Source organism: Nesoenas mayeri (assembly GCF_963082525.1).
Source record: "Nesoenas mayeri genome assembly, chromosome: 7".
NCBI lineage: Eukaryota > Metazoa > Chordata > Aves > Columbiformes > Columbidae > Nesoenas > Nesoenas mayeri.
This window is the reverse complement of record NC_137551.1, coordinates 3,123,789-3,149,275: the sequence shown is the minus strand read 5'-3', so window position 1 is coordinate 3,149,275 and position 25,487 is coordinate 3,123,789. Positions and strand designations below refer to the sequence as shown.

At 40.7% G+C, this 25,487-nt stretch overlaps 1 protein-coding gene across 1 annotated transcript in view; it reads left to right on the top strand.

Annotated features, from left to right (window-relative positions):
• PCDH15 (protocadherin related 15) overlaps positions 1-25,487 on the top strand; it is a gene marked incomplete at its 5' end in the record, with an annotated part of 280,224 nt that overhangs the window by 43,915 nt on the left and 210,822 nt on the right. The window contains 5 exons of the mRNA XM_080347717.1: positions 3,114-3,274; positions 8,234-8,389; positions 14,732-14,851; positions 20,589-20,699; positions 23,190-23,360. Of these exons, the coding sequence (XP_080203843.1) occupies positions 3,114-3,274; positions 8,234-8,389; positions 14,732-14,851; positions 20,589-20,699; positions 23,190-23,360 (719 nt within the window). The remainder of the gene's footprint in view (positions 1-3,113; positions 3,275-8,233; positions 8,390-14,731; positions 14,852-20,588; positions 20,700-23,189; positions 23,361-25,487) is intronic.

The window sequence follows — 25,487 nt, the reverse complement described above, 5'->3', positions numbered from 1 at the left end:
TTTTTAAGAACAGAAGGATCGCTATATCAAAACAAACCAAATAGAAGGGCTTTGTTAAATCAAGCAGATACCTGTCACAGCAACAGGGGAAAGTTGAAGGAGGTGCAGAATTCAAAGCCGCGAGGTCAGTTAAGTATTGTAATTATATTCATAATCTTGAGTTTTCCAGAAACCAAGGACCAGTTTTCATTATAGGACAGTAGGGTGACTGCGTCAGTTTTGTCATCTTGGGTAGGTTTGTTTTGAGGGAGACTCTTCTTGGGACACTTTCTGTTTGATGACCTCAAATTATGATTCCTGACCTTCCTTTGTATCATTGAGGCACAATAATGAGGGCAGGACACAGAAGCTGGTGGATTTTATAGATTTTAGAGAAATTGCTGACTAGATGTATACACCTCGAACTGTCACAGGGTTGCTCATCAGCTCCTTTTTCCTGGTGAAATCCCCTTTAGGTGCAAAGATATAGATGTTTGTCTTTATTTCTTCCCGTCATATCTGTTGCATTGTAAGATGTAGTTTCAAAATAAGCAACAGAAAAAACCCTCCCTGTGGTGTTTTCCTCCATAGACTGTAAACCAGGTTGCCGTGAGTAAGACTAGTGGTGAGTTACAGAATCACAGAATCGACTGGGTTGGAAAAGACCTCAAAGATCATCAAGTCCAACCCTTGGTCCAACTCCAGTCCATTGACTAGATCATGGCACTAAGTGCCATGTCCAATCTCAGCTTAAAAACCTCCATGGCCAGTGAGTCCAGCACCTCCCTGGGCAGCCATTCCAATGCCTGACCACTCTCTCTGCACAGAATTGCTTTCTAATCTCCAGCCTCAATTTCCCCTGGCAGAGTTGAAGCCCATGGCCCCTTGTCCTATTGCTGACTGCCTGGGAGAAGAGCCCAATCCCCACCTGGCTAGAACTGCCCTTCAGGTAGTTCCAGAGAGTGCTGAGCTCACCTCTAAGCCTCCTCTTCTCCAGACTAAACAAGCCCAACTCCCTCAGCCTCTCCCCATAGGGCTTGTGTTCAAGTCCCTTCCCCAGTCTTGTTGCTCTTCTCTGGACCCTCTCCAACACTTCAATCTCTTTCCTGAACTGAGTTTTACTGTTGTATCCAAAAAAAGCATCAGCCCAACACAGAACCGCTCCCCAATGTGACGATATTTATACAGAGCGACTGTTGTTATGAAGTGAAGGTGTAAAGAAACTTTACTCTGCACTTTGGAATAAATTATTTGGGCCCTTAATACAGGGGGGGCCCTATATTAATACTGTTAACTAAATGTTCTGCAGCTAGTGGCATTCACAGATTTTCTTCGTAACTGTTCATGAACTTCAACAAAGATCATTTATTTTAATATTTCAGTGTGAAGAAAACTGAGTAGTGTTAATTTGTCAGAAAAGCGAAATGTTAGCTAGGTGGTTATAAATACAGTGCACGCAAAGCTGAGGCACTGCAGTGCGATGGTTGGGGCAGTTAGTAATGCTTGACATTTGGAAAAGAAGTTGGAGTGATTTACAGGGGAAATGATATACATTGTAGGTGCTGTGAAATGACTAATGGAGCTGTTAGGGAAGACTTGGAACTGACAGGATGGGACAAGAAAATTTAAAGAAAATATAAGGTGTTGAATAGAATGCTAGAATGCTAGTCCTGATTATGTAGTAACTTTGTCTTGGTAGATGTGCTTTTGATGTCTTTATGTTACGACTTAGTTTTCTGTTGGAGAGCAGCTCAAGTTATAAAACTGCTGCTTTTCCTGGAGACCTTTATATAACTGTCCTTTTTTCGTGTTTTCCCCTCAACTTGATGTGTCACTCTCACTGTAGAAAATTTATTCTGGTGTTGGTTGTTACTTCAGTGCATTAATTTGTTTGAGGTAAGATTGGGTGATGATTGCTTAATGGAGAAAAAAAACTCATCATGTTAAAGAGAGAGCTGGATATGGTGGGTCTCACTGTGAACAGAAATTATCGCGCATTGTGAGTGCTTCTTCCAGTATTGTCTGAAACAGCTTCAGTGTCAGAGGCAGTTTTTCATTAAGATAATAAGGTTCAGACTTCTTAAACATCTCTCAGAACATAAAATACTAGAACCTGTGATTTTGTGAAACCCTAGTTAGAAAACAGTATTTTTAGTGTTGTGGTTGCTGTGAAAATACATAAAGCTGTAGGTGCCACTCCAAATGGTGTCCGTGGTGCGTCTCCTGTTTCCTGTTATTCAATATATTCATCAATGACTTGGATGAGGGAATAGAGTGAGCTCATGACACCAAGCTGGGAGGAGTGGCTGACACTGGAAGCTGTGCTGCCATCAGAGACCTGGACAGACTGGAGAGCTGGGTGGGAAAAATTTAATGAAACAGAACAAGGGAAAGTGTAGAATCTGGGCAGGAACAACCCCAGGTTCCAGTATAAGTTGGGGAATGACCGGTTTGAGGGGAAAGGGACCTTGGGGTGCTGGGGACAGCAGGATGAGCATGAGCCAGCACTGGGCCCTTGTGGCCAGGAAGCCAATGGGACCTGGGGTAGATTAGAAGGGGGGTGGTCAGTAGGTCAGAGAGGTTCTCCTGCCCCTCTGCTCTGCCCTGGGGAGACCACACCTGGAATCTTGTGTCCAGTTGTGGCCCCTCAGTTCCAGCAGGACAGGGAACTGCTGGAGAGAGTCCAGCGCAGCCACCAAGATGCTGAAGGGAGTGGAGCATCTCCCGTGTGAGGAAAGGCTGAGGGAGCTGGGGCTCTGGAGCTGGACAAGAGGAGACTGAGGGGTGACCTCATTCGTGTTTACAGATATATAAAGGGTGAGTGTCAGGAGGATGGAGCCAGGCTCTTCTTGGTGACAACCAGTGATAGGACAAGGGACAATGAGTTCATACTGGAACACCAAAGGTTCCACTTAAATTTGAGAAGAAACTTGTTCCCAGTGAGGGTAACAGAACACTGGCCCAGGCTGCCCAAGAAGGTTGTGGAGTCTCCTTCTGTGCAGACATTCAAACCCACCTGGACACCTTCCTGTGTAACCTCATCTGGGTGTTCCTGCTCCATGGGGGGATTGCACTGGATGAGCTTTTGAGTTCCCTTCCATTCCCTCACATTCTGTGATTCTGTGATTCCGCAGGCACCATCCTGGTTGACAACATGCTGATCAAAGGGACTGCAGGGGGGCCGGACCCCACCATTGAACTGTCCCTGAAGGACAACATGGATTACTGGGTGATCCTGGACCCCCTCAGCCAGCGCCTGTACCTCAACAGCACCGGCCGCCTTCTGGACAGAGACGTAAGTCTGGGCTTTGCTCCTTGTTTGCTTTTCTCCTCGTAGGCATTAATTTCTAAATCTTGCATGCTAACAGAAGCACAAGGCCTGCTGGAATCTAACAGCTGCATCCATCTTCTGTCCCCAGATGGATGTGAACAGAGTTAATTGGATTCTTTATTAGACCTTATTGGGAGCAGGCAGAAACTGGAGTGTGTGTACAATTATTATATGTGGACGAACACAACAATAAAGACCACACAAATAGATGTGTGGGTTGGCAGAAATATATATCGACCCAAACTGGACTTGTTGACTGAATTAAAAACTTTGCTGATTTATTTTTTCCTAAAGAAGTGCTGCTCACCTCGTGTCCTTTGACACTCATTAAAAACCTGCTGTATCTGTATACATTGACGGGATGTGAGGGAGAGCAAAGGGACTGGGAATATTACAGTTCACTTGTAAAGCCTGACATACTCTATTCAGAATGTGCTGGTTAAATTCTTGTTTTAAGGCAGCCTGACATTTGAGTGGTATGTTCATTCCTAGAAGCGTGAAAGAAATATTGTCAGGTTAGGTTTGATTTTCTATAAATAGAAAAATTAAAAGCATAAAATAAATAGGTATGTTCTCATCTCCGCTGGTTTCATTGAAGAGAAACGATTTAAAAAATAGAGATATTTTCTCGCAGTGTTACAGCATTGCTGCAGTTCATCAGAATCCGAAGGGAACGATTGACTCAAAAGTGGCTGTAATCAACATGGAAAAGAGTGCTTTAAAGATCAGCAGTTCTTGGAGTGCATGAAAGTTTGTTTTGTATTAGCTTGATTGATTAATTTGTCGTCTTCACATGTTTTGCGATAGATGCAGAAGTACCAGAAACAACATGCAAATTTTTCTTGATTTCCATTTTTCATTTAAAAGAGCTAATTGAGTTCAGCCGTTCTTAACTTAGTTTTAATTCACAAACTGGTTTCGTGTGTGACGTGAAGGTCCAAAACACGGCAGAACGGGTACAGTGGCGAAAGACTTGTCAGTGCATCGGGAAAGAGTCGGCACTTCTCCGGGCACCAAACAACCGGCTGGTGCTGGAGCAGCTTTGGCTTCTCAGTTTTAAGTCAGAGCAAAAAGTGAGAGCCCCTAATGGGAGGTGAGGCTTAAGAACCGCTGTAGGAAACGAGGGGTCAATTTTTCATCAGCCCACACAAGTCTGTGTATCCATATGGCGCTAGAAAACAAAACTAATTCCATTAGATCAGTGCTAATTCTTTTTTCAATGCCTCTTTTAGTGACAATTTTCTCTCTGCAGGTTCATGCATCTGAGCTGTTTTACTTGAATCTAACCTAGATGCTTTACCAAAACCACCTTGTCAAATTATTTGATATCTGATTTTAGTAACAGTCTGACTAAACTTACAAATACTTCACATTATTACAAATACATATGGGCACTTTACAGTGATATTCTTTGCAAGAAGTAGCCTCAGGTTGCAAGGAAACAAGTGGAAGGTGCACATTTTCTTAATTGTATGTATGTAATGTTGGTGGTTTTCATTGGTGTTTAAGGGGTCATTTCCTCATTTTTTAGTATGATCTGTGACACTTCTTATCCCTAGTACCATAGTACTGGGTAAAATTCCTCATTTGTGTTTATTTAAGTTTGCTGGGATATGAAAATCAAATCTGAGATTGAAGGTCTTTGAGATTTTGGGTGCGAGTGCCACTGTAGCTGTTTTCTGTGGTCTCAATGAATTGCTCTAAGTCACAAGCCAAAGAAAATGAAAGCAACCCATAAAAGCCCCATTGATTTGGTGAAAATGTGAAATTGGTGTCATGGACTTGATTAATACGGCTCTTATTTAAAGGCTGTTTCCAACCTTCAGAACCAGAGCTATGCTAACCCTTAAAATGTAAAACCATTCGAGAATGCACATGGTTCCTTCTTGTTTTTTTTTTCTCTAAACAAAATAAGTAAACTATTTTTTCTCATCTTTCAAGTTAAAACCATGTGAGACTTAGTAGCCAACAAAATTTGGGCTTATTAAGTTGAACCTTAAAATCCATTTTTTTATTGCAGAGCACAAATTGCCGTCTCTCGATTCCCAATTGCCTATGCGATTGCGTTCAGTGTATTTGGATCCCCTTCCCATTTGTCTCTCTGATGTGCCCACTTGTCAGCTCCCCGCTGATGCAGTTACCCTGATCCTGTTCTTTATTATTACTTTTCTTGAAGGAAAATCTTATTAGATTGCATTGATTGATTTTACTAAGAACGACGGTATGTTTTCCGAACAAGATTGAATAAAAAGAAAATTCCAAACTTTTCTTCCAAAACTTGAAGGTGAATAACAACAAATCAGAACAGCTGAAAGGCATTGGGATAACTTGTCCCCATAAACCATTTGTGACATTGTGCTATTGAGTATTTACATTTATTGTCTATAAATACATGGATTGATGAGTGTTGGTTATAAGACCTAGTTTTAACTCTAAGCACTAACCCAGCAGAAACTGTCCATATGTGAAAGCACTCTGTCAAATTTTCCTAAAGATGCCAAACCATTTTCTTCTATATTTTTGTGAAAAAGACCAAATCCAGAACACTGTGCAATTAGCTATCATTACAACTAATTTAACATGTTTTTCTTGGGCATTGCTAATAACTTCAGATGAACTAAGTAGCATTTCAAGTTGATTAAAAGTGGCCTAAAAATTCTTGGGTCCTTGGCAAAGTATGTCAATTGAAGTATAGATCGAGGTTATAATGTTAGAGGCTTTATTTAATTTACACATGATGTTTGGTATGTTCCTACCTGTGTTAAAAGCTCCATTGATAAAAGCAGGACCACATCATAGCTGCAGACTTTTACAGCAAGGAGAATGGACTTTAGGTAAGAGCTCATGCTGTGTTTCCTTGTGGAGAAAGTTGAGGGTAAATGTGTTGGGAAAAACAGATATTTTGTGTAAGATCTCAACACCACCGGAAATCCCCCTTCTTCTCCTTAAAAATGGGTTAGTGCTGAAGTTTAAAGGGTAAATGTGGCAGAATGCAAACCCCCCTCTCTCCCCATTCCTCCTTCATCATGGAAGGAGTAGACACATCTCCCTCTCTCTGCTGTTTGAGGCTGACAGCTGCTTTTGTTTGGCCCCAGAGCCCCTGGCCAGGGCCATTAGGAGAAGGGAGTGCCGAGGCGCCAGGGAGCCGCTAGGCGTCCGCGGCCAGGGTGGGGGATGTTTGGAGGCTTCAGGGGCACCCACGGCCAGTGTGGGGTGCAGAGAAGCTTCTGGAATACCCACAGCCAGATCTGATCAGCCAATAAAAAACGGGACTTTTGTCGAGACTCCGGCCCTTGTCACGGGTCTCTCGGAGCACGAGTGAAATGCTGCCACTGAGAGCCCCCCTGGGATGGAGACTCCGCTTGCCTTGCCGCTATGGGTGTGAGTAAAATTAACCCTTGCAGGATTGCGAGTGTATTTTCCTCCTGTGCTTCCACATAAGCACGGGTAATATTCCATGCACATTTGCACGTGTATTTCTCCTCACAGGATTGTGAGTGTATTATAAATTTACCCTCGCAGAATCACGAGTGTACACTTTCCGTACTCAATACGAGTACATGTATCCCTTTAAAATAATCCCACACCGTGTTCAGGCAAGTGTGGACTCCTCCCGGACTCAGGGCCGGCTCCAGCATTGTTTTGGGTGAAGCCACATGTATGCACACTGTGGACCGCCTGTTGTATTAGTTGCTGCCCCTTAATAATTTTCCTCAACTGATATCCAAACCTGTATTCAAGTCACTTTTGGAGTGCTAAAACCCTGTTTCTCACCGGTTTAATAAAAGTTGGTTTGGACCCTGTTGTCCCTTAAACTAACCTCGGGGTGCCTCCATGACAGTAAAGAAAGACACATGGCTCTGAAATCCGTGACAGCCAAACTGGAAAAAATCAATCCATCAAATAAATGGTAGCATTTAGAATGAGTTGAAAGCATAATTATGTAGATCTATAATTATGGTATAATTGTAAGTCTCAGAATCTCAGTACAGAAACCTGTTTGCCTTCACTGTACAGAATAGTATGGCACAGGCAGCTTTAAATTACGTTTTTGAGTTGTTTACTCTCTTGAAGACTTGGAGGTTAATAAATACAGAATATTCTGATTCTTTCTTGCTCTCTGCTGTGTGTTAGATGTAAAATCCAAATGGCCTTGCTGTCAATATTTTACATTTCAAACTCTCGGTTCCAGTAACTAAATGAGCCCTTGCTGTGGTGGGAGCGTTGTGAAGGGAATACACTGTATTTCCATAGCAATATTTCTGAATTTCCACTGAACCAAAGGTGCCTTTTCCTGTATTTTTCTTGGACTTGTCTGATTAGCTCAGGTAAGCACTTGTAGCCTTGCCAACTGAAATTTCTTTACTCATTCATCAAGTTTGGGAGCTATTTGTATGTGAATATTATGATGTTCACTGGAGTAAAACCAAGAAGACTCTGGACTGTCTACACTTAAAGGTGACCAACTTGTTTCTAAATTACTTGGTAAATGTAAGCGGTAACGTATTGAATTTATTTCCAACTTGACCTTTCCATTCCAATATTAATAAACCAAAGGTTAAAATGTGTGACATTTTCTAGGTATCTTTCAATAATCAGATGTTCAAAAGATGTGCTTTTTTTGTTGTTGTTCTCAAGGCAAGTGTGAAGGGCTAATCGTGCCGGGGATTTTTATTTCTGTGTTAGCAGATACGGTCTGCAAAATACATCTTAGAGATGTGTAGGTCTACTGGAAATATTGCCAACATGAGCTGGAGTCAGGATGCTCTCGGAGAAGCTTTTTAATCCAGACATAGAACATTAAGCATAATGTAGGCAGGCGGGTGGGCTGTGAGCGAACCTGAGCGGTATTAACATCTGTCAGAATTTAACTATCAGTTCAGATTTTGACTATGTGTTATACAAATCTGTTTTCACCCACAGCCACCTGTGTCCATCCAGTCCATCGTGGTGCAGGTGCAGTGTGTGAACAAGAAGGTGGGCACCATCATCAACCACGAGGTGCGGATCGTGGTGCGGGACAGAAACGATAACTCGCCGCAGTTCCAGCAGCAGCAATACTACGTGGCAGTGAATGAGGTCAGCACCACTTATTTTTTGCTTCTCCTTTGTGTGTTGTCATTGCTAAATGCCAGCTTTCGGTTCTTTCGCATATTGAAACCTGGTAAATTCAGCTATTTTAAATTCCCTTACATTTGCATCACTTCAGAACAACTCAGCACAAACAGTATCCTTCAGGTTTTAGCCTGTGAGCTGCTGTTCCTTTTTCTTAATGAATACGAAGACATAACGAATACAAGGACCCCCGGGTTTCATCGGGACGCTTATAATCTTGCAGGAGACACTAGAACCTGGAGCTACATCTCAACGGGTGAAGCATTGATTTCTGTTACATTTAACAAATGTTTCACTGCATTTTGCAGTTGCATCCACAAACCTGGAAGTAGAGCAAATGTATTTATGAAAAACAAATGTAAAGTAAATAGTTCAAAAGGTTTTATTAAAACCCACCTGGACACCTTCCTGTGTGACCTCATCTGGGTGTTCCTGCTCTGACAGGGGGATTGGACTAGATGATCTTCTGAGGTCCCTTCCAGTCCCAAATATACTGTGATACTGAAGGTTGACAAAGGGCAGTTTTGGTTTATTGCTTTTTCTCTTTATTAAATTGTGTCTGTGAATGCAATTCTTTCATTTATGAGAGAGAGAGCTATCAATGAGACTTCTGGATTATTTGAAGCAAAAAGTCTGTTTCTTTCTTGAGCTAATACAACTTCCTTATGCTTTACAGTTAATTTTTTCTGTTCTATGAGGAATTGAACAACCCAGCAGTAACTAGTACAAAGGATTTGCATTTTCAGTTAGTATCCTGGGGCTTTACTAGTAATAAGTTGTAACAGGGATGCAGAAGTGGAAACATTGAAGATAAAGCTGTTAAATATGTGGTGTGCACTGTGTCCCTGTTGGGATTTGGTTTGGGGTGTTTCTGGGGTTTTTTGTTGGTTTTTGTTGGTTTTGTGTTTGTGGTTGGTTGGTTGGTTTGTTTTCCCCTTGTGTGCTTGGGAGATTCAGCTTTTCCACGTGTCTGTTGTAAGCGACGCAGCGTGTGGTGATGCACAGCACATTTCGCAGGCCTCAGCAGAGCAGTGGGGCAGAGCTGCTGCATGATTTTTAGGCCTAATGAAGCCAAAACTATGGAGAAAAAACCCCAAACCCACACATTATTGTGGAGTAGACATGTGAAGTTGAGCTAAGCATATTCAGGTTTTTCAGACTTACCGCTGACACCTTTTAATTGAGATCGTTTCCCTTCAGACGAATTTTTGGCAATGGGGCCACCAAAATTTGGAGGTTGCAAAAGACCATCTGCATGAGCACCAATGAAGTCCTCCTTATGCTTTTAAGTTATTCTCAAGTTGGCCTTGACATGGTAACTGCAATTTCCATGTTTTTGCAGACCTGTGCTTTTGTTCTTGAGTAAAGGCAAAAGAATCATTAGTCTGAAGTGCCTGTACGGGCAGGTCCCAGATCACTTCCAAGACCTTCATAATTTTTGCAGTAAAACTGAAGGCATGTATTATATCAGTGCTGTAAATACCAAAAAAATCAAGGATTTTCCGTAATTAGAAGTCCAAAAGACAGAGTGAAAAACGCACCATTTAAAATTATTTAGAAATTTATCATTATTACTGGGCACAATGCGATGTTGCTCTTTCCGCCAGTTGCAGTCCTGATTTAATTAGCGTCTTTGTTTCATTTTATCGCTGTCCTGCTTACAGCTTCTGACATGGCCCCACTGTGCCCTTCAGCACTACCCAGTGGGTTAATGCTCTCATTAATTAACCAAAAAGAAGTTCACAGAGCATCTCAGCCTTTCTCAAAGGTTTTCGAGAGTGTTTACAGTTTTTAATGATAGTTTATTCTGCTACTAATTGGCACTGCCTCTAGTGAATGTAACTGCAGGACTGCACTGCAATGAGGGGGTTATTTTTTTTTATTGCCTCTGGTCTTCTGCTTGCTTATAAATTAAAAAGTACAGAAGTTTTGCTTATGTAACATAAAGCAAATCAAAGTGGATTTTATTCTTTATATCCACCATGCATGTGAGCATCACAAATCTCTCCTCTTTTTCCAGCCAGGAAACTTGGGCCGTGTCAATTTGAGGATGTGTTCGGGTGCTTTGCAGGGCTCTGTTTAGCAGTTTAAGAGCATGTGCACAGTGACTTTACAACCATATGCAGTCAGTGGTGCTGCACAAAACACAAGGTGGACTTTCCTGCACATACTATTTAATCCAGCTGCACATACACAGCAAATGCTGGAGTAAAGTCTAGGGCGAAAATTTTGCCAGTAGTCAAAACTATTATATAATTATTGGTACCTCTAATATGAGAAAAATAACTGTAGCTAGTTTTTACTTTATTAGGTAGCTTTTCAGTTTCAGGAATGTCAAGGGGTATAATTATATTTTGGAGAAAGATAATGTTCTTTTGGTATTTGGAATGTGTAAAAGAAGCTGAGGGTAATTGTAATATCAGCACAAATCCTAGTTTCACATGTGGCTTTTCCATTCGCATGTAAAAAAGACATGGTTGAAAATTAAGCCCATGTGTTTCCAGAAGGTGAGAATGAGATGGGTTTGGTACGGTAGCATCTGGTTTGGTTTATAGCAAAAGATAGCCCAATTTTTACACTTGATCGGCTAGAAAAGGAGGATGTATGTGCTGAGCTAGACTGAAAGCTCCCCTAATCCAGTGTATTTTCTCTGTCCATGGTCCTTGCAGATGCTCAAAGAGGAGCATTAATGATTGGGAAACATGAATTGGTGCTTTCCTAATGAGCTCAGCCGAGCTGCAGTCACTTGTAGGTGTAAAAATGACCAAAGGCAGCGTATGGAATAGCTCTTGAACACTTTTCTTTCCCAGTTGCTTGTGAATGTGTATACGTTAAAATTCTTCTTACAAGAAATACTGACTCACCTGTATCAAACATTTCCATGTTGTCACAGGCATCTGTCACAGCATTTGGAGTTGCATGGGTGTAAGTTCAGAAATACCCTGGTAACATGTACTTGATGTTTCAAAGCCATCCTTCAGTTTCAGGAGCAGAGGATTTTATCCGTAACACCTCTTTACCAATGCCTCGGTATTTCTGAGCAGTAATTTCTGTCCCTTCGCCTGCCTCTAAGTTCATCCTCAAGTGCAGGAACATGAAGAATAAGGCAAATTTCCAAATCCTTCAGAATACATGCACTTATTGATCTGGTAACTGTTCTCTTAGGAAAAAGCCACGGTTCCTCTTTTCCTTCTTTACTCAGGGCATTGTAAAGCCTTTTTTCCTCATGCCGTGTCTCATCTCAGGCACATCTTAGGCACTGAGATGAGAAATAATATAATGTCTCGCTCTCCTGCTCCAAATATCTTAATCTGGATCCTAAAAATCGTGAGAAATCTCTATGCATAGGTGGTGTCTGTAGAATTTGGATCTATTCTGCGTATTGTCAAGAGATCCTTAGGGATTTAAGTGTTTTCTTCTGTTGTTCACACACTTGTACATAGAGAAGACCCTTGGGTGAGGTGATCCAAAATGAAAACATGAAATGGTGGCTTAGCTTTCAGTGGTCCTGCTGGTGTTCAGATAAAGTTACGGCTAAAACTGATTTTAAAGCTCAGAATCTTCATTTAGAGTATAAAATGGAATAATTGTTTCCCTAAAATAACCATGTGCTTTTAAAGCCATTTATAAATTAAACAGCTCATTTATGTGCACACCTGTGCAGATGCATTTGTGTGTATAAATAATCTCCGTTGTCTCTGGTCTTCAATAGTCATAGCAGGGGGCTAATGCAGACACAAAATAGCTACTGCTTAAAATTAACTGGCATTTTTTCTGTCAGTTATGGTCAAGAAAATGAGGTTGTAATTAAACTATTGATTTTTTACAGTTGTCTGTGCGATGAAACAGATTTGGGACATAATTCAGGCAACTCCTAAGTAGCACTGTCCTGATATCTGAAATAACTGTTTCTTTTGTTTTGTGTGTTATATTCTTTTATTCTTATGAAAATGTCACATCATTATTCATTTAGAAAAACACTCAGATAAAATTGCACTAGCCTGGGGCTACATTTGACCATGCGTATTAGTGACTGAAAGATAAGAGAATATTGAAATAAAGCTCTATAGTTGGGATGAAATCCAGATAATGCTCTACAGGCCAATCTATAGTGTCGCCACAAGGGGTTTAAATACATATGATATAATATAGGGCCTAGAAACCAAAAGAATTCTGGGTTTTGTTCGAAATGGTAGTGTATTTACTAGAATACTGTTTAAAGTCGGTGTTACTGTGTTAAACTTGAAGAACCTTGTAGCTGTTGAGAATCCTCTGCTTGTAAACCAACATTTTAGAGTGGGTTGGTTTGGGTTGGGTTATTTTTGCCTCCTTAACTTGGCAGAGATGGGAATCCTTTGAAAATGGGTGTGTTTCTTGAACTTCAGCTGTCTCCAAACTTTGGCTTTGGGCTGTTGAGAATTACAGCTCGTGCTGAATTTTCATGGATTCTGGTGTAATTATTCATCTTTTTCCTTGTGGTATTGAAATAATTAATCTCGACAGGTAGACATCATCAAAAGAATATTATCTCCGAATGATTAACTGTAAATCTTACTTTGCTCTGCTGTTTGGGGCCACGCTGAAAAATTATGCATTGTTAACTTTGTAAATAGGCGATAATAGGAAAAATGATTTTCAAGATGTTTTATGGAAATGTTGAACATTCTCGTCTGCATCTAGACTTCTAATAGACATAAATCATGTCGGAGGAAAATTTTAAGCATTACAGCTGTTGACCGTGGAAGAATAAGATTTATTACGTGCCTTTCCTCTCTGTTTTTTCAATTGCTTTCTTTTGAAATCTTACTTGTTTCTGTCAGATGATGAAAAGTGGAGATTGAGACATAAAGTTAAGAGATCATCTGCATTAATCTCCAATGCGAGATCCTGGGCAGGCTGGAAAGTTGGGTGAAATGTGTTAATTTAGTCTTAACTTTCAGGAAGAGAGAGTCACAGGGGATGTTTTTTTCAGTGTCCTTTTTCATACCATTTGTATTATGTGAAATAAGATGTAGATAACCTGTGTATTAGATTCACAAAGGTCTGCCCATCTGCAGTCCGTTAGTTTGGATGGAAAACCCTAAATCCAAGGCTTTAGCTTTTAACTTGTACAGTAAGAGCGTGCAGCTGTAATTCTGGTGTTTAGCACTAGTTATTTTTTACAACTGTTTCCTTTGTTATCTCTTAATGAGCAGCCATTTTGTGTTTGTTGTGACCCTGATCCGGCCGCTCTGGGCAGTCTCAGCCAGTTCCAGCCGGTTCTGGCCGGTTCCGGTGCCTCAGGAAAAGGGACCTAATAAAGCATAAAATGGCAGCTGGCAGCAAGAATTGAGGTAAAAATTGTGAGGAGAAAAGGAGTCGTTTGTGAAGCGGAGCCTTGGGACCAGAGGTGGGCAGGGGAAGGTGTTGTCTGTGCTCGTCGCCATCCAAATGTAGTTTTAATTGGTGGCTTCATATAACATTTGGAGCACAGAAGAAGGGTCAGTGGGTCTCTGTGAATTCAAGGGACAAAAACGTGAATGTGATGAGAGCAGCAGCGGGAGGGACGGATGGAGAATGTCAGTGGTGAGTCCAGAGCTGTTTGCTCATTTATTTTTTAGGTTGATTCATTACGAAGTTTTCTGAATATTAAAATTCAGAAATGACCCCCCCCCCGCCCCCGCCAAGAACTCAGTGGAGCTGCTGTCCTTGATCTCAATGGGTCTTGATTTCATGCTATTTATCTATGCTAGGATAATTATAAATGGATTCATTTTCAAAATATAATTTTCTGGGTATTCAGTTGCCGCCAACAAAATATTGGAGAAACAGCATTGTTTTTGTGTTTGCTTAAAGCCATAGAGCTCTCTGGGTGTCTGTGTTTGCATGTAATGATATTTATCTGGCACTATTCACATTGTCATTAAGACACTGTTAAATAAGTTCTGTTTACTTTTGCAGCTCATCTTTGTGTTTTCCTTCCTGAGTCTGAAAAAAACTTGTGCTTTTTTACTCTATTTGTATTTATTTCCTGAATTCTTTCATTTCTAAGACTTGTTTTTCATCTTCCTGTTTTTTAAAACAAGTGGGATTCTTTCCTGATGCAGACAATCTGTTGAATAAACATGGAAATTGGTTTCACTCTCCGTGTGATGCTTGGCATCAAACTGGGGTCTGAGTACATCGTGTCTAAATAATTGCTCATTCATGAAGCTCCAAGCCGAACAAAGGGAAGGAGAGAATGTCAACCTTGCATTATAGACCAGAGCTATAGAATATTCTTGTATACGTTAAGGTTTTAATGAGTATCTGCCTCTGGTCTTGCAGTTAACTCCAGTTGGAACAACCATCTTCACAGGATTTTCTGGAAACAATGGTGCTACTGACATTGATGATGGTCCGAATGGCCAGATAGAATATGTCATCCAGTACAACCCTAATGACAAGGTAAAGGCATTTAGCTTTTCTTCATATATATACAAACACACACGCACACCTTGAAGCAGTAAGTGAACAAGAAGTTGCTGTTGGACTTAATGAAGAAATTCTTTCCTTTGAGATGTGGAATATCCTTCCTTGCCCAGTAAACACAGCTGGTTTTACCTTCCCTTCCATTGTGTCAGTCATTAATAATCCCCTGTCTTCTCCAGTCTTGTTCCTGCAATTTGTCTTGGTTTTGGTGTATCTTTCCAGTCCATCACAGGTAGTTGTATTTACTCCTAGACATTCATACCTAATAGATTCACAGCTAAGAAGAGACTCTGAAAGAGACATTCTCATTTTTTAAATACATATGTCTCCATGACAAGAGCGGGATGTATGTTATTAAAATAAAACAGTAGTAATCACTACCTACTATCTTTGCAAACACATACTCATAGAGAGAAAAAGCTGAAAGTGTTAAAATAAATTCTCTTTAGGGTCAGATGTGTGAATTTCTCTATCATAACAAGTTTTTGCACATGAGTGGCTTGTTATTCATCCCCAAAATGACATAATGTTAAGGTGCAGAGTTGGGGGAATATAGTGCATAGTTGTACTAACCTCTCAATGAGATTTCCTGCTTTTACTGAAGGGGAATTTGAGCAGAAATGGTTTTGTGGGAAAACAGCAATCTGATTTTCAGCTTCATTGGAAGCACAGGCGTGCAAGTTCTGGTACAATTTGCACCATTTAAGCTGTACTCCTCATAAATGCTTCCGTCCAACTTCCATTGAATTCAACAAGTGTTTAAATAGCTACTGAATTGACACTTTGTGCTCATACTTTTTAGGAGACAGAATTTTGTAGAATAGTGACAGAATCAAAGAAGAATTAAGTGTGAACTAATGATATAAGACCTTACTGTTTTACTTTACTGGGGTAATTGTTGGTATTTGCATAGCTACATGCTGAAGCATAATATTTATTTACTATATGTAAATATTTTGAGGACAGAGATGGATTCTTGAAAAACTTTGCAGCGTATTAAGTCACGGTCTTTTCTGGGGAGCCTTGTCTTGCAAAGAGACAATGTCTTTCTTGGCACGAGGGGGATTGTGATAATAGGTATTTGGGAAATAGGGAATTTTCTGGCTTTGTATGCTGTGTATCTTTAAAATATTTGTAGTCATTTCTTAGAGATTAAATTGATCCTGCAGGCTCGAGTAGTCTCTTGAGTTATGACAATTCAGTGCAACTACTCAAATGAGTAAAATTACTGGCACACGATGTGTGGGTTCATCATGTTTCATTCTCAGCTGTTCTTCATGCTGGTGTTAGGTATGACTGAAGAGTTTCTCTCAAAGCTTTAGAAACAAAGGCAAGGGTTTTCTATGGAAATAGGGGGTACTAAAAGTTATGCCAACATCACCTTTTTACTGTTTGCAAAATGGAAGTGTTCTAAATAAATGCTATTCTGCTACTACAAATGTTTGAAAAGTAAACAGAAGACAGGAAGGAGTGACCGGAATGGACAAACAGTTTCAAGTGCACAAAACCAACCAAACGAAATCACCTTTGAATTCTGCTTTCCGCTCTTTTGTCTTTCCTGGGCATGGAAAAATTTAATGAAATATAACAAGGGAAAGTATAGAGTCTTACATCTGGGTAGGAACAACTGCGGGTTCCAGTATAAGTTGGGGAATGACCTATTAGAGAGCAGTATAGGGGAAAGGGACCTGGGGGTCCTGGGGACAGCAGGGGACCATGAGCCAGCACTGGGCCCTTGTGGCCAGGAAGGACAATGGTACCTGGAGTGGGTTAGAAGGGGGTTGGTCAGTAGGTCAGAGAGGTTCTCCTGCCCCTCTGCTCTGCCCTGGGGAGACCACACCTGGAATCTTGTGTCCAGTTGTGGCCCCTCAGTTCCAGCAGGACAGGGAACTGCTGGAGAGAGTCCAGCGCAGCCACCAAGATGCTGAAGGGAGTGGAGCATCTCCCGTGTGAGGAAAGGCTGAGGGAGCTGGGGCTCTGGAGCTGGACAAGAGGACACTGAGGGGTGACCTCATTCATGTTTACAGATATATAAAGGGTGGGTGTCAGGAGGATGGAGCCAGGCTCTTCTCAGTGACAACCAGTGATAGGACAAGGGGCAATGGGTTCAAACTGGAACTCAAAAGGTTCCACTTAAATTTGAGAAGAAACTTGTTCCCAGTGAGGGTAACAGAACACTGGCCCAGGCTGCCCAGGGGGGTTGTGGAGTCTCCTTCTCTGCAGACATTCCAACCCGCCTGGACACCTTCCTGTGTAACCTCATCTGGGTGTTCCTGCTCCATGGGGGGATTGCACTGGATGAGCTTTCCAGGTCCCTTCCAACTCCTGACATTCTGGGATTCTGTGTGATTCTGTGATAATACTTAACACAAGCAACTCAAATTATTTCTTCTGTTTCAGTAAAGATGATGAAAAACATCGGCACTGAAAAAATAATTCTTCCAGAAAATACTTCTTCCAGATAACTTTAGAATTTTAACATCCATTGAATATGTTGCTAGACTGAAAACAATAATAAATATAAATATCCAAACCCCTTTAAATATCATTTCTGTTAAAATGTATTGTGCCACAGTGAAATAGAAGAGCTGCTTTGTATTTTGTTTACTCTTTAAGTTATAGTGTTATATTGCTCATAGGCATCCTGGGAAATAATTATTCTAAAAGCATCTCCCACAACCACATCAGCCTCAGGTTGAGTTTTGTGACTGCTAATGGACTCATATTTTCCTCTCTTACTCAGTGAGGCTTATTTGTTCTTGTTGAGGGATTTCCCTGGTTGGAACAACTTCTTTGGAGTAGTTAGTTGCTTAATTGCATCTTTGCCTTACTATTGTATTCCCGATGAAGGAATGGATGGAGATGCCCACAGAGGGTTTGGCACCAGTGGCACGGTCTGCTGCCTTAGGAAAACCAAACGAGTTACAGCTCCTGAGTTCCATTGCAGACTAGTTCAGACACTTGAAAAAGCCCTGTAAAAACAAGAGGTGTTATTCTAGAATTTGATAGCACTTAATTATTTTGTTTTTTAATTGGGAAGCTCTATAAAAGCCAAGTAGAAAAATGAATGCAAATCATATTTGACACAGGGCTGGGCTCTAGCTATCAGGTAAAGGAATGCTAGAAAACATTTCTTAGCTGTTCAAAGTTAACTATCGAGTTAATTAACTTGCCAAAAAGATTCTGTCTCCTAACGCAGAGTGGATTTTTAGACCTTTGAGAGCTCTGTTTATACCTGAAGGTTATTAAAAAGTTCTGGACTCCCTCCGTATTTGATAATTTTACAGAGATTAATTGCATTGTGTTTGGTGAGGATTCGAAATCAAACATTTTGAGTACATCTGGAGTTAGGAAAGATGCATAATGCTTTGACTATAAAGATTTTTTGCATATGACTTCTCTGGGGAGTAAATGGAATTGTTATCCACGTGACTTTCCCCATTTTAAATTTGCTGGCCTGTATTCAATGTCGGATGCAAATGCAGCTGGGATATGATGGTGTCATGCACATCTTTTAATTGTGTTGGAGCTTAATGGCAGTTTGGTTTGCAGCAGCAAGAAGCAGAGTTCGCAGAGGGATCGCAGCGCTGATCTGATGTGGTACCTTCAGGAGCGGCAGCACAACCTTATCTCTGGAAGTGAAGCTGTAAATGAGCACTGAACGATTGCATTTCTGTGCTATGTTGGAGCAAGAGGGGACTGTAGAGACAAGCAGTTTGGGAGGAAGTTGAAGTTTTTTACTGAAATTGTGCTGATCTTAACAGTTTAGATTGTAGAGTCCCACTGCAGTGCATCTTCACACCAAGATCTGCCAAAGCAAAAGCAGTTGTTTGGAGAGTGCTTTGCTTGATCCTCAGCTGCAGTCCTTTCCAGCTGGTTCTGCCCTTTTAAGCTGCTAAAGCAGTTAGGAGGATCTTCCTCCTGAATTACAAGTGGCACACACATCATCATCTTGTACAGCTCTGTTGAGGGTTTTGATTGCGGGGTGACAATAAAACCCTGGCAGATGTATTGTTAACCTCCTCTTCCTCTTCTTCCCCCTTTTGCCCCCTCCCTCTCCCCTCTTCCCACTCAGAACAGGCGATTGGGAGGGAAAGAAGGACAGAGAGAAGAGATTTGGAAAAATTAAAGATGTTTTACTAATGCTACTAATAAGAATAGAGAAAATAATACAAAATATACAAAACCAATCCTGAAAGTCCCAGCAACTGCAGAGCCGGCACCCGAAGTCCTGGACTGGACTCTGCAGCCAACCGGAGCTGGATTCAGTCTGTCACTAGGCCTCAGTTCACAGAGATGACTCGCAAGGTCCTCTCCTAATGTCGGCCATAAGCAAAAGGGAAAAAGAGAGGGGAAAAAACGGACAAGATCCTCGTGCTCTCCCACTTTTATACGCAGTATTCACGTGAATGGGATGTTATACACAGTTGGTCAGTTTCTTGGTCACCTGTTTCTCGTTGCCCCTCTGGCGAGATGTCCATCCATGCTTATCAATAACCTCGCATTCCATTGCTATGTTCACCAAAACATGTATCTGGTTATCCAGGAAAATGCAGCTAATATGAAGCTTTAGCTGACAGGCAAATTCACTAAAAGAGAAACTTGTTTTTTAACAAAACCAGGACAAGCTCTCAAAGATATTACCCAACTATTTGCATAGTTCACAACCCGCCTGCTTGGTTGTGCAAATACTGTTAAAAAAAAAGAGGAAGAGGGAGGCAAAAGCAGTGAACCCAACCCTACTTGGTTCTTCTTTCTTCCAACAGTAAGAGTCTGTTCTGGTTTCCTGGTTTGCCACACTATAAATGTTTTAATAGATATTTTTTCCAATGAGATCTATGTATTTTTTTAATCCCAAAAAGATGAGTGCTAAACTCAGCCATAAGCCAACAGTGGCTGAGTCTGTGATGTACTTTCCAATTCTGTTTTCCTGCACACCACAAATATCCGCAATGTGGTGGATTTCACAATCATTATCATTTGTTTGCTGAAAAACAGGCTGCAATTTTAACCCGTTTCAGCTTTTAGCGTCAAAAAAGGCCTTGTTATGTTATCTAAGGAAAGAATAGTACTCTGTAGTTCTGTAGTGTTTTCTGTGCACAGGTTTTAGAATATTGTATTGCTGTTACCTGCTCAACATGCTTAAATGTTAACTATATTCTATATTGGTGGATTGAAGCATGGACAGGTTTTTTTGGTGCGATTATTTTGATAATCGAACAGGAACCAGATCTCACATGAGAAACCTGCGTTTGTGCTTCAGTGTGTAGCGCTGATGTGCTCTGTGTTTAGTACTTCATTTCCAGAGTAAAGGGAATTTCTTAATTGATACTTTCTACAAGAGTGAGAAAAGAAAAGATGAAGACAGAGCAAACTGTAGAAACTGGAGACCTGAATTCTCAGCTGCCAAATAGGCGAAGCTTTTGGGAATGCGCTGCTGCAAATTCAGCACGGCAGAGCTGCAAGGAGCAAGAGAGATAGACTTCAGTTTGTAGCTGGAAGTAATAATGTGTATGCAAAGAATCAGAGAGAACTCTGTTACATACAGATTATTTGTTGGGGGGTTCTTATGGAGTAAACTGGGTGGGGAGAAAACACAAAGTAAATGCAATTTTGGCATGCCATCCAATCGATCATCTTGTTGTGGCCTATCTGAAATGTGTTTTAGCTTTGCAACATGTTCAATTTCATCATACTGTTTAAATTTTTGCAGACTTCCAACAGGACCTTTGATATTCCCCTCACGTTGTCCGGAGCAGTAGTTTTGCGGGAAAGACTGAATTATGAAGAAAAGACACGTTATTTTGTCATTGTTCAAGCAAATGTAAGTAGAGATCTCTTAATGGCCATTTATGCCACCAATTTTTAGTTCACAGATTTAAATTTTCCAAGGGAAGAAGGAATCTCCCTGAAATACTAGGTCTGATAATACTCTTCTCCTGAAGATCTTATTTAAGATTTATCTAGGTCATTGAAAGTTTAGACATATTATTACTGATTAAAAAGACTTGTTCAGTGTGTGTAACAAGACAACCTTTTTGGCACAAGGAACAAGCTGCAAATTTGAAATACAGCCCATGCAGAAAAGTGCATTCTAGTGTCACTAAATGTTCATTTTCTAACAAATCTAGCGATGCTAATTTGATCACAAATGAGATTAATGGATTCAATTTAGTTGTATCCTTTAGGTTTGAAATGTGTTTTTCTATAAGGAAGTGATTTTTTTCTTTCAAGTCATATTGCATGCATATACAGCAGGTTTTACATAGGATAATGTGTACTGAGCAGAAAGGTGATGTTTATATATATAATATATCTGCCATCAGAGTTGTTTTTCGATGCCCTTGAGGGCTGTGAAAGCTTTTTTCCATTTTTGTCCTTCAGGTAATAGCTGAAATGAAAACTTTTCTCATGTACCTCTGTTGTGCTACTGCTTCATTTGTGGAAAAATGAGAACGCTCTGAAGCAACTTGAGATAGTTTGCTCCTGAATTCATGTGTTTATATTGCTGTCATCTTTCTGATACAGGATTGTAGATACGTGTCCTGATTGTGGCTGGGATGGAGTTAATTTTCTTACTGGTCGCTGGCACAGTGCTGTGTTTTGGATTTAGGATGAGAATAGCGTTGATAACACACTGGTGTTTCAGTTGTTCCGAAGTCAAAGTCTTTCCAGTTTCTCTAGGTAGTGAGCAATTGCATTGTGCATCACTCTATCAGTCTATTATTATTATTATTTCCCTTTTTGTTCTGTTAAACTCTCTTTATCCTAACCCATCAGATTTACCTGCTTCTTATTCTCTCCCTGTCCTGCTGGCAGGAGGCAGAGAATGAATGAGTGGCTGTGTGTGGTGTTGAGCCACCTACCAGCTTACACCACAACAACGTGTTTTACAATCCCATTTCCTACATATTTTGTGGCACGCTCAGCATTCCCCCAACAGAAGGTGGTCTCAGGGGGTATATCTCAGTGCTTTTTGCACCTATAGATGTTTTCTGGCTGCTAGAACAAGTCGTTGTACCTTACAAATATTGCAGGCTGCATCTAGTTCTCTCTTCTGTATGTTCTACACAATCAAACTTCTGTTCCACATGAGCGATGATCATGTTCTTCTTGCATCCTGAAGATACTGCATGAGATTAATTACTCTGTATCTGTGGTGATCCAGCGTTATTCATACTGGGGGAATGTAAAAATGTTTAGTTGGTGGTAAAGGCTGCTCCTTGTAGCTGGGATTGATTTTCATTGTTGACCATGAAGAAAGCTGAATTCAGAAATTCCCATATCCAATAACTGTAAATGTAAAGATGTTCCAAGAACTGAGTGGACCGCAAACAAGGAAAAAACCACTTCTCCAGTCTTATGGAGAGCAATGACCTATTCTTTTTACTCAGATGATGATATTAAACAGCACAAATAAATTTTTAAAAATTGCTTTTTTATTTTCTGTCAATGTTATCCTAGGATAAGAGGGCAAGACTCAGCTAATGGCCCATATTCCCTCCACAAGATTTAATTTTTGTAAGGAAAAGCTGTTACAACAGTTCCTCTTTGACAATGGAACTCTTTTTGACTGTTTTAAAAAGTTATTTGCTAGTCATGCTGTTTGTTCACTATGGTAACAGAAGAATAAAAAGGTGAACTGTCACTAGTGTGTACATTTTTCAGCATATAAAAATAATGCAAGTGGTTTCCAGAATTCAGCGAAGTGTAGTTTATTCTAGACCATGTGGAAATTAAGAATAAAAAGGGTGGGGGAAGGAGGTGCTAAATCTTTCTTAAATTATGGCACATGGAGGTGGATTGAGCATTACAGTCCAGTGCCTCTTCACTGCCACTTAGAAAAGTAGTAATTACTGCTTATGCTTTGCATTTCTGTAAGTTCAAGTCATTTTACTTGTAGATACAATTTGGTAGAGCTACACAAGGCAGCGTATGAATATATTTCAGATTATGAGTAAGGCACAAGGAACTTTTTATCTTTTACAAATACGCTGCATTTTTATAGATTTAACAAGATGTATCTTAATTGCATACATTCCTTGGAATTGATTTCTCAACACTCTATTATTTCTGAGTGATCTATGTCTCAAAGTATTTCTTAATTCAAGCGGGAAGCTTTTGTCTCTTAACTGTATTTCTGAGCCTTTATAAAATTAAAAGCTGTAGCTCTGAGGCTGAAGATTCTGTAATTAGCTGTTTCCTAGAACCTGGATAATGATCGTGCATAGATGTTTTGCCCTTAGCTTTAAACTTCTGTTCGTAGATTCCGAATTCAGAAAGTCTCACCAAATATAACTTGTTTGCTCCACAGGACAGAGCCCAAAATCTTAATGAGCGAAGGACGAGTACAACCACGCTGACCGTAGACGTGCTCGATGGCGATGATTTGGGCCCAATGTTTCTTCCCTGTGTCTTGGTGAATAATACTCGTGACTGCAGACCTCTCACCTACCAAGCAAGCTTGCCAGAACTGACTGATCCTGTAAGTCCTCTTGATTTAGTAGGAGTTTCATACATTTGTTTTGCAAACAAGCGTCATCTTCTATGGATGCAATTGAGAACTGTAACTGGAAATGTCATGTGTGCTTGATGCCATGTTTTATGTACTAAAAGAAAGAAAACCAAGGTAAGATATATGTAGGAATAGATGATGAAATTCTAGCTTGGTTATAGTGGCAAACTGCTCCTCATCTACAAGATCTGAGTCTCAGTGAAATTTGGGAAGTTGTGGAGTTGCTTTTCCTGATCTGTCTGTGTTTTGCTCTCAAGTCCTTTTGAGAAAAGACTTGACATTCGAGATTGTTACAGTCCTTAGGAGAAAGATTTTTTGCAGGGGAGGCATTAGTCAGTAGTCCCTGAAAAGGTTGTGTGTTGCCATTCTCTGGTCTCAGTCAAGAGACATTAAAGAGATCCGTGTGTTTTTCTCATGGAAATGCTTGTACTGAGTACATCGGTTAATACATCAGTTAGTACAGGGATAAAGGTCAGCATGAGGCTCATTTCACGCCAGAACATGCACAATGAATCACTACAAAGAGGAGCTTTATAATTTTGTGATGAAAGGTGGTGCCAGCTCTCCTTCCTCACAGGAGAACCGCTGCTTGCTGTTACAGAGATGTGCAGCTCTGCAGCGAGTGAAATAGAAAAATTAATTTCTTAATTGATATTGATACATGACTTTTGATTGATGTAGTTAAGAATATAAAAAGGAAGAACTGATTGAATCACTAGGTATTACCCCATCCGATTGACACTGACTGACATTAAGATAAGGTTGAGTATTGACATAAAGATCATGACTTTCCTCGATCATTGCAGGACACGCTCCACCCCTCTTCCTCTAACCGTGAGATGGGAAGTTTGAGACTGTAAGTGTGGAGGTTCCTGCTGTTCTCTGCCTTATTTGTCTTGCCGTCCGCTGCCTCATAGTCTTTTGCCAACCCATATGTTACGATTTCCCGATGCAAATGTGCTTGAGCAGGGTCACCAAGCTCTGCCAGCACCCTGCTTGGGTGATGCAGGTGATGCTCTTAGTGACTTTCAAAGTCTCTCCTAGTTGCTTTATGTGCTTTAGGACCGGCTGAAATTGTGGCTAGTACGCAGCAGTTGATCAATTCCTCTGCACAGTTTAACAGTGTAGGCTCTGATTTAATAACCAGTACAGTCTCAAAGAGGTAAGGCAGGGCTTATTGTAATCAAAATAGGTGATTAGTGTGCCTTCTGGTTAAGGGAGGGCTAGAACAAGTCTTGGGGAGGTGATATAAGTCTGGTGGGACCTCTGGGCAAATTTCTTGGAGAAGACTGGGCATGTGCACCTCCAAGGGCGGTGATTTCTCTCTGCTGGACCAGCTCTTCCTAATAACTGGAGCCTGAGTTGTAAGGTGTAACAAGACTGGAGCCTTAGTATTGGGTTTATAACAGTAGCAAATCAGTTGTGAAAAGGGAAGGGGAGACATGTTCCATATTTAGCCTTGTTATATTGATTTACACTTTTTTTTCTCTCACTTCGACCCCTTGGTGTTTGATAAGCCATTGTAACGGTGGTGTCTATTTTTGACTTTGTGAACAAATGCTTTGACTTTAAATTTTACATTAATTTGCCTTGGGCTTAGTGTCATGTTAAGGAAACTGGGCTACCACAAGTGGCCTCACCAGCATTACTGCGGTACCCAAACTACATGGGATGACAGGCTATGACCCCATTTTATCTGCACAGATCTGATAGAGTTCCCAGTACAGAGGCAAGTGAGGCAGAAATTATTCGTAACCAGTGGTTGGTCATTACAGTGGTTTTTATCTGGTTACCTTAAGGTATAATGCAAATCGTACAGTTTTTCTGCTACATCTCTCGCAGATGGAATTCCGCTCTGTCTCCATCCCTACCCGTGACCAAGAGCATCCGCTGGGGCTTGTTTGTCCAGCCTGGAAAAAATTTGGCTAGTGATTTAGGTGCCGAGTTGCAAAATGTATTCATTTAAACTTTATAAGCTACAGTCTGTTCAGATGTCAGCTTTTGCTGTTTGCTTTTTGCCTTTTTGCACCTTGAGAAATCTGATCCATGGAATGAGAAACCAGTTCTTTTGATAAACTACCAGCGATTTGCTGTTTA